The 15,647-nt window shown below is 38.1% G+C and overlaps 1 protein-coding gene across 1 annotated transcript; it reads right to left on the reverse strand.

Moving 5' to 3' along the window:
• Positions 1-1,510: 1,510 nt before the first annotated feature.
• Positions 1,511-15,531, reverse strand: LOC101159579 (protein-arginine deiminase type-2). Its single transcript, XM_004068834.4, has 16 exons — positions 15,184-15,531; positions 12,614-12,785; positions 11,670-11,739; positions 11,495-11,556; positions 10,863-10,986; positions 9,998-10,150; positions 9,665-9,846; positions 9,252-9,355; positions 7,904-8,015; positions 7,476-7,583; positions 6,018-6,169; positions 5,578-5,725; positions 3,316-3,409; positions 3,137-3,216; positions 2,347-2,481; positions 1,511-2,202 (listed from the first exon to the last, which is right to left on the reverse strand). Exons 1-16 carry the CDS (start codon positions 15,333-15,335, stop codon positions 1,969-1,971), a joined length of 2,082 nt encoding a protein of 693 aa, XP_004068882.1. The 5' UTR covers positions 15,336-15,531; the 3' UTR covers positions 1,511-1,968.
• Positions 15,532-15,647: the final 116 nt, after the last annotated feature.

A 15,647-nucleotide genomic window follows, 5' to 3' on the forward strand; every position in this document is an offset into this window, starting at 1 on the left:
GCTGTTACCACAATGTATGTAAAAAAGCGGCACACTGTTTTTGAGAGAGGGCTTACTTGACAGCCGTTCGAGAGAGGGCTGGCTTGACACCATTGCAACACTGGAGGAGCCAATCTAAGTTCTCATGGGCGGACACAGAGGATAGACCATCAGCTTTGGCTATCCACATGCGGTCTTTTTTATTGTGATTCAATTATTGTGATTCAATTAACCCTTGTGCTATGGGAGTTGGGTCATCTAGACCCACTAGACAGTGCTCTGAACCTTTTTTCTTCAATGATTTGTGATCTTCACTGGTGTCCATGGATTACATGAAATCTTTCCACCTCTATCCACCTTTGTCATGGTAGGGAGAACACGTCAATGTAAGGGTGGGGTCATCTAAGATAGCACAAGGGTTATTGTAAGAATCTAGAGGCTGTTTTGAAAATAACAGGAAATGCGTTACAGCCAGAAATAATATCTAAGGAAACAGGGTATTTTATTTATTTATTTAAATGAGTTTAAGTTTAGATCAGGGGTTTGCGACCTATAAAGGTAAAGGAGCCATTTGGGTCAGTTTTTTTACTGACCAAAACCCAGCAACAGCAGTTCCATCTCACCCTTCAGAAAGAATACACTGTATGTGATAAATCATTGTTAAAAATATATTGTATATGTTTGTCATTTTCTTGGAAAAGGCCCACATTATTTTACCCCCAAAAGAGATAACAAAAGTAAACATGTATTTTTTTTCTAGAACACGATGGGTAATTTAGGAGAAGTTGTCTACCCTGTTCTATCCTGTTAGTTTAAGAAAATGCCTCTTTACAAAAACTCATTTATCAATGTGGAGTTAACACTATTGCAGATAATTACATATGTTTTCTTTTGGAACAGTTCTGTGCAGAGATTTGTCTTACAATCACCTGACTAGACTTGAGGAAACAGCTATCATTAGATCCGGTTTTCTGTAATTTGATCAGTCATTTGGAAGAGTAAGTGCTTTGACACACACAGCTGTTCATGTATGTTAAATGTTTGTTGAAGGAACTCCGTTGAGCCTTAAATGAGTGCTGGATTGCTCTTAGTTTGTGCATTCGGAGCACTGATTATTGCAGGTCTGTTTGGTTCAGCTTCATACTGTATATAGTCCTTGCTATGTGTTTGGAAAACATTTACTATGAATCGCATAGTCTGTAGAAATACAGAAAAAAACAATTAAAATGTATTTTGCTTGCATTTATGCATTCTTTAGTTTTCTTCCCAGTTGCTTATACTCCAAACAAAAATGGCTAAATTGAATTTGTTCTCCCTAAGAATTTTTTCTGTGACTTTGTTTTTGGGTTTAGAAAATCACAGAAAAATGACATGCCTGGGGGGGGGGGGGGGCGTAATTGAGTCACGCTTTTGACAGTGAAACTGTAGAACGTACAGTGAGTTATTAAAATCTCATTAGAGCATATCATCGTTTCGTTTTTGTAAAGAAAAATGCTTTTCCAGTTGTAACATCCAAAAAATTGAATGGAGAAAGTCTGCCCTCTTGTGGCTCTTTATTGTTAATGCACAATACTGTGGAACCAGTCTTTATTTTGCACTGTACAGCCAGCAACCGCATTTAACACCGAGAACAAATCTTCTTTATGCTCAATCCAAATGATTGTATTTTGCCCTTTATTTTTCAGGTGTTTTTTAATATTGTTTTTCATTTTGACTGTAAATACAGGTGATAGATATTTAATTACAAAACTTCACTGGCAGTTTATTTCTAGTTAAATTATGTTAGAAAAAGATGTTAGTTTCCTTTAACATCAGAGAGTTCTAAAAAGCTGTTACAGATCGAAACTCATTTTAAAAGAAAAAAAAATACTTTTGCATCATAACTGAAAAATCCTCAAGAATTCAAAGAAAATAAAGAGACGTGTTGGTCAGAACAAAACGGAGAACTGAGAGAGATATTTCATAAAGCCTCCATTTCATTTTCAATTTTCAAAGCTCCATATTCCACCACTTAAAATGAAAGGGTTTCCTGCGGACGTTGGAGCCACAGTGCACCTCTCCAAGGTTTTTGTGGTAAGAGTAGTAGTCGTCAATGAATGTGCAGTTGAGGCCCAGGCCCCCCATCAGGGAACACATCTCTGTCTCCAGTGCGCAGCGTCCGTTCACTTTAGGGCCAAACGGCTTGGGGATGCCCAGGTTTTTCCCCAGAACAATCATGTTGACCTGAAAAGGGATTTAACAAAACAATATGGTTTCTGTTGTTTGGTGAGCTGATGCAGAGAGTAATAACTTGTAAATTTAAAAAAAAAGAAAGAAAAAGAAACCAAACAGGACCAGTCCAAATGCAAGAAATCTTTGCAAACAAACCATGTCAGGATAAAGTGCCCCAGCTCTGAACCCTTCCTCCGCCTCCAACTTAAAGAGAATTGGCAGGTCAATGATGTCATCATCATCCAGGCCCAGTTCCTTCTTTAATACATCTCTGTTCCAGTCGATGCAGCTCTAGAAGAGAAGGTGATAAGTAAAACACTGCTCTATACGATATAGTATGCAAGCTGGTATGTTGAGGGGAACTGTAGGCAACATTTTTGATCATAATTAAAAAAATAATAAAAATAAATTGTAAAGGATTTCATTGCTGGTTGTAAATACCAAAACAGTGTTAGTCTTTGCTTTTGTTATACAAACACACTGTGCATTTGATGTGCATTCAAGATCACACTGAGCTCTTGTGTTGTGTTCACACTGCTCTGTTGCTACTTGATCCTGGCCCGTGTCATGTAATTCCCTCCAGGCACAGACCACAATTACTCATTTGTCCTCCATGATCAATTTTGAAACGGTTGGTACTTTTGTGTTTTAAGAGGAACGCTACCCATAGGTCACTACCAATTCCGAGTCCATGATTGGTCAAAGTTAAACTGGTTTAACTTTCAATGCGTCTTTTGTGCTCAGAGCCCACAAACTGACTTAAAAAATTGTGTAGCCACGTCTATACACAAGAATTTTTAATGCACAAGCCCAAAACGCACATTCCTGTGCTCACATACACAGTTTATTGGAAGCGGTTGCTTGAACATGTGTTTCCAAGCCTGGTGTGAACGTAGCATCAGTTGTAGTTTTCATTGAAGATAATGTAAACATCTCTGCTGCTTACCTGAACGTAGTTATTATGACTTTCCAAAACACGATCACCAAGGATTTCATCCACTGTTATTTGTCGTTCTTTAGGCAACCCTTTTGGAAGAGTATGTTTAAGTGTCTGATAAATTTAATCTTTGCTGGGATTCATATATTTTCCAACTCATAAAAATGCTATGAAAGTGAGGACTGTACCATCAAACATCCTGGCTTGTCCGTGTCCATTGTTCTTTAAGTCTTTGAATAATTTGTAGGCTGCATCTGGGCTCGCCAGTAGCAGCCGGAAGCCCTATGACCCAAAAAAACAAAGAAAACATTTCTGCTGTAAAATCCACAGAGATCATACAAGCTCCCAATGAACATAACAATGGATCAAATTTGTTCACTGGCAGGTGGGAAAGAGGGGAACCCATGACCCTTTTAGTGACTGGGTCCTTCACCTTTAGGTTGGCATGAAGGGCTCATTTGTTTAATATACTGTAAATTCCGGACTATTAAGCACACCCGATCACAAGCCGCACCCACCCATTTTCACGTGTTTAACTACTTTTATACATTCACAAGCCGCGTGAGAGTATAAGCCGCATGTATTAGGCAATATTGTCATCCTGACAAATCACATCCTGACTCCCAGAGTAAGTGTGATTCATTAGCACACTGTGGGTGGAGTCATCTTTGCGTCAGGCTCATGCATCTGAGCATATCTACATCTGCCAAACAGCATGGAGCTCTATTCTGTTCACAAGTTACTCAGTTTTGTTTTTTTTATTTTATTTTTTTACTTATTGACAATCTAGGTGTCATACATAAAATTACAAACAGTAACCATATAATCAACATTACATCCCTCAGTTATGATGAGGAAATTTACATCCGTGATTCCCCATTTCCCATGAGTCTTAGGGGCTAAAGGCGGGGCCAATGCCCGGCTCGCCACACTGTTGTGTGTGTTTAAGAATGAGCAAATATCAGCAGTGCATGGAGGGGTGAAGGGGTAAAGCTCTCCTTCCGTTTGTGTCGCGGCAGCGTTATGGGAGTAACAGGGCTGGTTAAAAAAACACACCGGTAAAATAAAGCAGCGGCGACTGAAAAGCGCGCGCCTCAGCGCGATACGCGCGCCTCCGTGCGGCGCGTGCGTCAGAAGTTTCCTTCCACAACAAACACTGTTGCTCCGCGGACGCCTCTGCGCTCCCGCGCGCTCCTCGTCTCCCCTTCCTATCTACTCGGACACCTCTGGCCAGGGCGGCTTCAAGGAGGAGCACTTCGTCCCCATTGCGCCGGTGGACAGAGCAAATCGTGTCTGTGCAGAGCAATCGGACTTAATACTGAACGTTTTGTGTTTGAGGGGCGGATGCGTTGTTACGTGTGGGAGCCATCAGACTGCCATCGGCCCCGCAGCTCACACGACACGCAGTCTCCAGCACACACGGAGGCTGTGAGCGTTTCAATGCAAAACTCCGCTCAGTCCTTAGACACCGTTAAAACGACCACGTCAATTTGTGTTTCCAGTCGTGTCCCGACAAAATAAAGGCTGATGTTATTCCCACATATTTACGTGCAGCCCAGCGGCAGATTGCAGCTTTTCCGTCAGCAGCTGACCGGCTTTTTCCAAACCCGTTGGTGATGGTGGATTTTTTTACGCTGCTTTTAACGATTGCTTTTAACTTGAAAGCTTCATCATATTGTAGCGGCGATCACGTGCACGTTGGGTCTAATGGCCCCAAAGGATTCTGGGATGCGGCCGGGCATGCTGTGTTTCTTTTTGTTGAACCATGACTGAAGTGTCTAAGACCTGAAGTCAAGTCCATGCTGTTTGGCTGCTGAAAGGTGTGGAAAAACAAATGACTTGTGTTTGGTGTTAGATAGAGAATTCAAACCATACACTGAGTCCCAAAGTACGTGCATGGCGGCCGCCAAAATTAGCCGCATCACTGAATAAGCCGCAGGGCTGTAAGCGCAGGAAAAAAGTAGCGGCTTATAGTCCGGAAATTACGGTACAACTTTATGTTAGACCAAAGCAATCAATACAAAAAAACTGTAAATGCATTCATTAAAGCATCAACACACATCTCTTAATGCCTTAACATAGGGAACTATGGATAGCTGTGTATGGAATGGGGGATGGGGGATGTGTGTGGATGTCACTGTAAGAGTTCCTGCAAAACATCCATCCATCCATTCAATGAAAAACATTAAAATATTAGCATAATTGTTGCATCTTTTGATGATTTTTGAAATAGAACAGAGAAGTTGTCACCCTTGATTTATTTAAAAAAAAAAAAGTTTACACTAGTTTATAGCAGCACTTCACAGGATTGTGGAGTCAGTGTTAAGATGTCTTACAGCTTTTCTGTCAGAGCACAAAGATCTAACCAGCTGCAAATTCTTTTCATTTTTTGCATTCATTCTTTGCTCAGTCACTGTTTGAGCTATTCTGTCTTCAACCAGAGTACTTACCTTTCTGTCAGGTGCAGGTACAAAAGTCATGAACTCGTCTACATGCCCAACAACAAGCCAGTCAGAAAACAAGGCGATGGGCTTTTGGACCCTCTGAGCCCACAGGAAGTCCTGAACCACTTTGGTCATGTTTCGTCCATTTTTTGCCCTAACAGGAAAGAAACATGTTTGAGTATGTATGAATGCACTTAACCCTTGTGCTATCCTAGGCACTTTAACATTGGGAGTTGGGTCATCTAGACCCACTAGACAGTGCTCTGAACCTTTTTTCTTCAATGATTTGTGATCTTCACTGGTGTCCATGGATTACATGAAATCTTTCCACCTTTATCCACCTTTGTCATGGTAGGGAGAACACGTCAAAGTAAGGGTGGGGTCATCTAAGATAGCACAAGGGTTATATGAAAAATCTTCCTGACATTTAGGGGTGTGTTACTCACGTTGGGAAAGCAACCCCGATGATGATTCTGCCCAGAGGGTATTTTTTTCCGTTCACAGTGACAGGGGGGCTCACCTCCAGATTTCCAAACGAGTCCATAGTGCTAACTTCATCACTTTGAGGTTCACGTGTCACGTAGCCAAAGTCAGGCCCCTGGGGAAGGTATTAACATTTTCTTAAAACAATCTGCACCTGTGAATACTTGCTGCAAAAATATTTATTTTGTAAAATAAATGTAGTTGTAGAAATGTATGTATTAGACTTTTCTATGAAGAAACTATACATTGGGTAATTATTAGAAATAACCAGATGACCACAAAAAATTGAAAGATCCTTCACAAAGTATTTTTGATGAACTGTAGAAAGAGTTGTGCCTAAAGCATGACTTTAATTCATTTTAAACTGTTTGTTGTCTCCAAAGGTTAATAATAAATTAGAGAAGCTCTAGGTTTTACATGTTGCTTTGAGATAGAATATGGCCTCTGATCTTGTCTATTTTTTTTTTTTTTCTGAAGAGTTAGATGCCATTGGAGCCCTTAACAAGTGTAGTGTATTCCAAAAAATGGCACCTTCTGGGTGAATATCAGGTTGGAATTGGAACCTTTTTCTCCTTTGTTATTAAAGGATTTTCATTGATCATTTTTACTGGGTTTATAACCACCACTCCCCGCTCATTGGACCAAAGGGGTCATGTGCCATATTTACTTAGAAAAGACAAGGTATGGTTTCAGGAGTATTACTCAAAAGTTCTATAGAATTCGGAAACCTTATCCTTATTGTTAACCATGTTTTTTATAGTGGTAGGGACATTAATGTTTAACCTACTGTAATACTCTATTTTGTCACATTTGGCTCCATCTCTGAATTGGGTAATGTGGAATAGAGTAGGTGAGAAAAAAAAAATCAACTTATGTGTGTAAACATGTTAATCTCTTGCTTTTTTCCAAAATCAGCAAGTTTGTTAAAAAAAAAAAAAGATTTGTAAGGTGTCAGGAATGAATACAATGATTGAACTACCATAAAAAGACACGGTAGTCTGTTTTTTTCATGTTAAATCACCAAAGGAGAAGCCCTGTCCCTGTCTGCCAATATCCAGTATAAAGGACCATAACAGAGTGGGGCATAAAACGCACACCTTAAACTATAAGTTAGAGAACTACATATAAATGATCAAATAAACGGAGTCAAATATTTGACTTAAGGAGAGAATTTTCCTCTGCCGTTTTCTTCTTTTTTCTTCATCTTCTGTGGTTTAAAAATAAATCTGCTCCATTCCCACCGTCTACCATTAAGAAAACTAAAACCAAAAATTTTAACACAATACATTTCAAAAATTTACAATTATTGGAGAGTTTAATATCAAATACTGAACCAGTTCTCTAAAAATTCATTTGTACTCATGTAAAGAAAGTCATTTTGTTTCCATTAGCATCAATAAAAGTCTTAATTGATTTCTTACCAGTAGTACTTTACATGGAAAGTTTTTGAGTTCCCTGTCTCTTGGGGAGTCCAGAACAACAGGAAACCGATGATGAGGTGAATCAACAAATCCAAACTCTAACTCATCCTAAAAAAAAAAAATAACAATAATTAGTTAGTGTTTTTCTCATCCTTTTCCAAAATTCTTAGTGGAGGGCACATTTTCACTTTGTTACATACTATTATTAACAAGGTATTCATTTGCATCATGTTTGATCCAGTGAGTTTCTGATTCTGTCACTGCTTGGCTTCAAGATATAAAACTAATGGCCCTGTTACTGTAGGTTCAGTTTCAGTAAAGTCATCATGGCCCAATTTACCAAAGAAAATGGTTGAAACAAACACTTTTTAATGTGTCAACATTTCACCGCAGTTAGCTGTAAGACAAAGTCTACAAAATGTTCTTACTTGGATCCAGCGGTCTCCTCTGTTCATGACAGGTTCACAAATATTCAGCTTGTAGCCGATCTTTGAAGTGAGGGCTTTTATCTCTTTCAGGAACTGTTGGTTATCAAATGTGCTAACAAAAAAGTCAGACATGCAGTTTTTACTAAAACAATTACTTTTTTTTCTTCATACAAAATTTGATTAAAATGAATTATGGTGACACCTTTTACATGAAAATCTGGGTTGTAGCACACATAAAAACACAGACTTGGTGATGGCAGTTACTAAATTCTCTGATGACACAGCACTTCTGACCCTACTCCTAGAACCAGAGCTGGACCATGGCAGTGCCATGTCAGATTTTCTGAACTAGTCTGATGATGAACCTTTTAGAGTTTAATGTGGAGCAAATGAAAGACCTCATAATTGTCTTTAGAAAAACCAAAGTGAACCCTGAGATGAGCTCCTTTCACAGGAAGGAGATTGAAATTGTTAAAGGCTATGAGTACTTAGGCACCGTGTTTGACTCCACTCTCAAATTTGACACAAACACACACCTGCTAAGACGGCTGGCGCCTTATAAAGTTTGTAATAAAGTCTTATGTATGTTTTAAGAGCTTTCTATCAAGAGTCTTTTAATGTTTTCCTTGGTTTGATGGGTTAGTGACATTGGCTCATCCAGCAGAAGAATGTCAACTTCTTGAGGGAGAAGCAGGTGGTTCAGAAAACAAAACAAACCTAATTTTAAACACACGTCCTGTCCTCCAAAGTTTTAATATTCTCTTTAAGCCGTTGTTTTATTGTCCCAGCAAGGAACGTGTTTTACAACATCTTTTATTCCAAATGCCCTAAATCTTTGAATTGAGAGGGGATATACTTTGAAGAAGCACCTGCATTTGTAAGAAATGCAGTTTGTGGAGCATAAAAAAAGAACCAGCACTGAAAATTTAAAGGAGCTGCTGTGCTGCATTCAGGCGTTTCTGGGAATTCAACAGGGAGCAGAAACAAGTTGTGTCATGCGGTTCTTTAAAATTAGTGGCATCACATAACTCTCCGTTTTAAATTCTGCTCTTGGCTTCTCTAATTTTGGGCTTAAGCACCCATACCCTCCACAGCACATAAATGGACAGGCAGATACCTGTCCAGTGGGAAGGGAAGTTTCAGGTTTGTGCGTTGACAAAACCACATCTAAAGTAAGTATAACGTTTTTTTTTGTTTTTTTTTTGCAACTCAAAGAAAACCAATTGCTATTCATGTCTTAAAAGCTCATAATCCTTACTAAAGTTTTTAGTTATCCAATAACCTGTCAACATCTAAAAAGCTTCTCTAGCATCACATTTACATGAATTATTTACAAGTCTGCTCTTACCGGCAGACAAACACCTCCTCGGGCTGGAGGGTGTTGGGTGTCATGATCCATGGGGCCACTCTGAACATCACTTTGTCTGTGAAAATGGGAGTCTCAGGAACCGCCTGTTAAAACACAAGAGTAAAAAATGAATCCATCCCATTTTCTGTGCGGTAACATGGCTAACCTAAAAGCATAAATAATAGGACTTTCCTGTGCGTAATTGAATTCAATTCAAACAAGAATAATTACGAGGAAGACTTCAACATGATCAATGATGATATTCCATGAAAAGCACAAAAAAATGAGTTCTGACTTAAACCATCTCACCAAGCATATTTCTGTTATGTTCTAGGAAAAATAGCATGGATGTCAAAAACCTGTTCTTAAAAAAAAACCTTAAGAGGTGAGATCAAATACCGATGTGATCTTACATCACTAATTGGCTTTAGCAGACTGAGATTAATGGTGACGAGCCCATCAAAGTCTTTGTCAGGAAAATCGAGACCTTCCACATGGAAGTCCATCTCTGCATTGCCTCCAGGGTAAGGCACCTCCTGAGAAAGGACCTCAGGGCCCAGAACTACTGGATAGTCTTTCACAGAACTGCTGTTCTCTGAAAAACACAGAGCATAATAACTCTAAACTACCAAAACTGTGGGAAGGACAAGAATACACTTGTGTTGCAGCTTTTTCAATTACACAAAAATGCTGCAAGTTTTTTTCCAGTTCCCACTAACTGAAAGCGTAGATACACTCCAGCTCACCTGCATTGTTAACCTGTTTATTGCCAGATTTGGATCCAAAGACACGGATTTTCTCTGAATCTCCTAAACAGATGTGCATCATCAGTTTGTAGCCCTTGGGGAGACGAGAAGGACCTCTAGTTCGCAGTTTCATGGGTGACATGTCCTTAAGATCTGAATGAAAAGCAAGTTTCTTATATGAAATATAACCACAGTCACAGAGCACGCTCGAGAAAAGCAGATGAAACAAGAATGTTTTAGTGAGTCAAACGTTTTTTTTGTTTTTCTTGTGTCCTAGATTTACAGCTAAATTTACTGAATACTAAAGTTCCTCAGGAAGCATAACCAGTCTTTCTAAAAAAACTTTCATTGGAAAATACAAATTGTTCCACAAAATAAAACACACATTAGAGCATAATAAAGCAAAAAATAATGTAAAAGCACATTGTCATTTTTTTAAATGAAAGAAGAAAACAATACATTAATCTGTTTTTCCCTGATTCGCACCTTTTCAAAATAAAAAACTTTTTAGACAGATCGTCTCAAATGTGTATGTGGGCAACTGGTTAATATGAACTAATTCCCTAAACAGTCATGTATGCTACTATGAGCTACAGAAATGAGTTTTGGGGATGTGCATCAAGTCCCGTAAAAACTTTAGCAAACCACTCTTAAAATATTCTATAAAAAAAAAAGGCAAAAAATGACAAATAAAAACGAAAACACTTTGATACAGCTTTTGTATTGGCCGGCAAAGTGTTATTTATTTAAAAAAAAAGCTAATAAGCATGTATCACATCTGTGTTAAACACTCAGGAAAATGTTGGGGTGTAAAATGCTGGTTCTACTGGGGGAATTTACAGTATAAGATATGCTGATAGTTTACCTGAAAGATTGAAGATGAACTCCTGCTTGGAGTTGTAGTCCTCATTTTTGCAGAACTTTGATTCTGAGTCACAGTTGACCAAAAGGATGGCTCCATACCCACTAGGACCCCACTTCCATGATCCCTGACAGATTTAAATGAACCATACATTGAAAATAGGTTTTATAAATTATATCTCATTAAGCTAGAAGAGAGAACGTGCATTGAAGGAAAATCAGTCAAGTATGTTTTTCAGCTTTTTTAGAAAAATAGATATTTACCGGTAATAGTTTTCTAAAATAAAGTTCTCTCTTGTGGATAGATTATAAAATTGTTTTCATGGCTCACAGATTCCCGAAAAACAATTTAATCAATCTCTATCAAAAAAACAAACAATAAATAATTAAATTTTGAAATTAGTTATTTTGTGAAGTTTAACAGAAAAACCAAAAGTGGAACTCTTTTCAATGCAAAAGGTGTTAACAAAAGCTGAAAATATTCCTGCTCCAGCTTGTTTGGACCTGTACAAAAGTGCTGCTTTGTAAATCCTTAGGAGACATGCTGTGTTTTTTTTTTTCACTCTAAACTGCAAAAGCAGAAAAGGTGTTTTTGTCTTGCTAAAGCACTTTCAAGATTTTGGTACAACTACAGACCTTATTGGGGTTGTTTTCCTCCACAATGCCATCCCTGTCAGCATCCACATCCAGAGAAATCTCTGTATGACACATACATTTTCATAATCACACAATGCTTCTGAATTACCTCACATTTAAAGTATGGCTCTTTTTAACACATGACACATTTTCATATTTCCAATATCAAACTTACCAACAGCTGTTAAATGCAGAACTGCTAGTCCAACAGCATATCTGTCCTCGTTGTAATAGCGCACTGACAGCTTTCAAGAAAAAAGCAGATTGCTTTTATGTACAACACAGACGGTAGCCATTTTTTTTCTTTTAGAAACCCAACCTGAAAGCCTTTTTAGACATGCTTGAATATTTCAAATACTTTTTTTCTGGTTTTGCATAAAATAAACATACCTGATAAGGATAATTTAACCAATACCACCAAGCTGTCTATTTTATCTGCCATTGCTGGTGTAGTTTAGTAAACCTGCATTGTTGTGGCCCTGCAACAGACTGGTGACCTGTTCGGGGTGTACCTTCACACAACAGTTGCCGGGTTATGTCCTGCTGCCCTGTGAGCCAGAAAAGTGTTTGGCAGGCTCTGAAGATGAGTGGGTGGATGGATGGATGGATGGATGGATGGATGGATGCATGGATGGTTTAAAGTTTTACAAGTGAAGAAAATGGTTTGATTTAAGAAAACCGTTCAACATCTTAGTAAAATGATTGTTTTTCCATTTGTTATTAGTATTTAATCCATTAAACCATGTTAGGGGGCTGCAGTTTGAAAAACATCTAATCCAGGTTGTTATCCAACAATCACCTTGCTACAGTTTTACTAACCCTATGATGATATTCAAAAGATTTATTGCATGACACTACCTGAGAATGAAACAAAGGGAAATTATTCTTGGAAAAAGCCCACACCTACTTACTGGTTCATTCCAATACTTTTTTAATTAGATTACCGGTAGTTTATCTTCTGTTCAGATTTGTGCAATCTGCTGGTTGTAACATCAGTTTCCTTAATTAAAAAAAAAACTTTAGCACAAATATATCTTTGTTTAGTAGAACTAGTGGCAGTTTTAAAAATTCGTAACCTTCAAAGCTTCATACTTTCATTGTCACTTCTATCAAACTCACCTTGGATTCATTTTCAAATTCACTAGCACGGTCCATGCTGATGAGAAGACTGGTATTACGGTTAAGAGGAATTTGAGACTGATGGGAGGTTTCTGGAGTTGGTGGGCTGATGCTGTATTTAACCTGGGGAGTGCATTTTACAGAAAAAGACTTGGAGCTGGGAGGGGCACTCCTGTCAATAAGAAGAAAATGATTATTGCATTAATTTGCAGATTATGATAAATGATTTGTTAATTTTTGGTTGAAGCAGTGTGAATGTCACAGACGACCAGTGTCTTGCTTTACTGAGATGACTGAGGCTTTTGTTTGTTCAGAGAATACATGTTTACACTTTTCAGGTTACCATTTCTTCAGACAATCATACAATTCATGCAATTGCAAAACACACAAAAAAAACATGTTTATTCAAAATGTGGTCTTTAATTTTTTTAACATGATATAAAAGTTAATATTAACACCATATCATTTTCTTTATAAATAAAGGATGTACAGTAGTGTGCCACTTTAATAAGTACGTGCTAATCATATTTTATTTGAAGTTTAGCGACTGTTTTCCTTAAAGTGCCTTCCTGTTTTAAACTACAACGTCTTTGAGGTCTGAGACAGATCACTGTTTACACAAATGTTGGGCAACACAGCAGACACATCATGACACATGTAACCAAATGTGTTTTGAAATTGTCAATGAGGAACTTACATTTAATCTGTAAATTGAGTTTTTATTCTTTTAAAAGACATAAATAATTTGGAGTTAGGAAATTATAAAAGGGGGCTATTTTTGTTATGAAGGCCTCCATTGTAGACAAAGGAAACCACATGAATTACAAAATGCACAAAATAGAGTACAGGAGGACTATAACATTTCATTGTTGAAATGTTTCTCTGTATTTCTGTCCACAAGTAAGTGTGAAAAGGAGGTAGGTGTGTAACCCTTGTGCTATCTTAGATGACCACACCCTTACATTGACGTGTTCTCCCTACCATGACAAAGGTGGAAAGATTTTATGTAATCATGGACACCAGTGAAGATCACAAATCATTGAAGAAAACAGGTTTAGCGCACTGTCTAGTGGGTCTAGATGACCCAACTCCCAATGTTAAAGTGCCTAAGATAGCACAAGGGTTAATGTAATACAATACCTGATAAATTGGTCAAACAGGCTGGTTGAGTTAACTATAAGTGAGCTTCATCGTAATAAAAATTATTATTGCTTTAAACTCAACTTACTTTTTAGGAACAACAAGTTTAAACTTCACAAAACGAGTGATCACTTTGATCTGCAAGAGGTCTTGAGAGCTGAAATGATACTACTATGAAACTTTCTAAAAAGACTTAGTGATTTATGTAGCATGAACTGCAATTTCATGAAAGGCTTGAGACAAAATAATGGCCAAATTTAAGTGTAAGTGTGGTCCAAGTCCAGTTCTCTGGTTTATAACCACACAGGTTCAACAACTCTTTGAGCCACTGGCCAGAACTCAGTCAGTTATCAAGTCTCTTTTTCTGTAGGTTGGCCTTTGGCATTGTACAGACCAGTTTTTTCCCTTTCTTTCCTTTTTTTTTGTTGAATAAACAAAGTTACTGTTGTTGACATACAATGACCAATTGTTTATTCACCCACTGTACAACATAGAACAGAACAAGTTCACCCACCACTGTGCACAATTACAGATTGTGTTCATTGAGAGCAGGATTTTTATTTAATACAAAAAACTATTCAGCTTTATGTAAATTATTTGAACTTTGTGCAATTATTACTGTCATAACCTTTACAATTCTATTAAATATCTGATTATGGCACATTCCTCCTAAATTAAGAGCAAGTTTACCTGTTTAGGCTACTCTAAGGCAGGCAAGAACACATAAACAACCCTTAGAGTCCAGCTGGGAGTCCTGACTGCAGTTTGGGGTGTCATATCTGCCCTAAAATGCTTAAAAAACCATCCTAACATCATATCAGTTCTTCTATTCATATATCTACATTCTTCTTTGATCTATTTGATGACGTTTAAGTTTTTAATTAAATGCAAGCCCCTGCATTTACCGGGTTTGGGACCAGCTCAAGCAGGACTCTGATTTGTGCCAATTTCAGTCTGCATTTGTGACATTATGGTTTCCCATTTCATTTATAGTTTTATGTGTATTTGTTCTTCTGTCCATCCTGAATTATGTTGTATTTATTTTGTTTACTTCGTTTGTTTTTATTATTTAAATTTCTTTAACTTCGGATTTTTGCAGGCTATGACAATTGTTTTTTGGGAGGGGGGCATTTTAAATAGGGATTGCCCCCCTTACTCATGCCTATATCCGGCCTTGACGGTCATACCTCTTGCTCTTCGCTCTGATTCACAGTCAAGTGGTTAGTTATCACGTGACTATCTATTTACCATCTGTCGGTGTGACTTGCGAAGCGGATGCCTTGACATACAAAAAAAAATCACATAAAATAATAATAATGTATAAGTTTAAAGTTCAAGGAATGGAAACACCTGAAGCTGTAATTTATTAGCCTGTCATCCACCTCCACCCATATCAAGCCGTCATCCAGCAGCTGATCGTGTTTCCTTACCTGTAGATGCTCACATCCAAAGAAGTGCCAACAACATACAGGACATGCTGCGGCTTGTTGATATCCAGACGACATGTCCGATGATGTTCTGTCCCTGCTGGACTATCTTTGACTGAGGGAGCGGGTGGTGCGGCTTCAACCTGTTCGAACATGGTGCAGTTCTCGGAGTCTTGGACACAGACAATGAGGTGAAGCGGTTCTTGGAAATAGTTTTATACTTTTCATTTGAGAGAAGGAGGAGCCACGCTACTTTGGATGAGCGAATCTACATTCTCGTGGTGGGCGGACACAGAGAAACCCTACAGGTAAGAGAACCCGCCTATATTATTGACACCAACCGTTCTTGACCAGGGCGGTATTTAAAAAAAAAAAAAAAAAAAAAAAAAGCTTATGTGAGTTGCCACGGCAAGTTTGAGGCTAAGGAAGAGTATAACATCAGCTTTTTGGTTACAAAAAACAATGTT

The sequence above is a fragment of the Oryzias latipes genome, chromosome 5 (genome assembly GCF_002234675.1).
Source record: "Oryzias latipes chromosome 5, ASM223467v1".
Taxonomy (NCBI): domain Eukaryota; kingdom Metazoa; phylum Chordata; class Actinopteri; order Beloniformes; family Adrianichthyidae; genus Oryzias; species Oryzias latipes.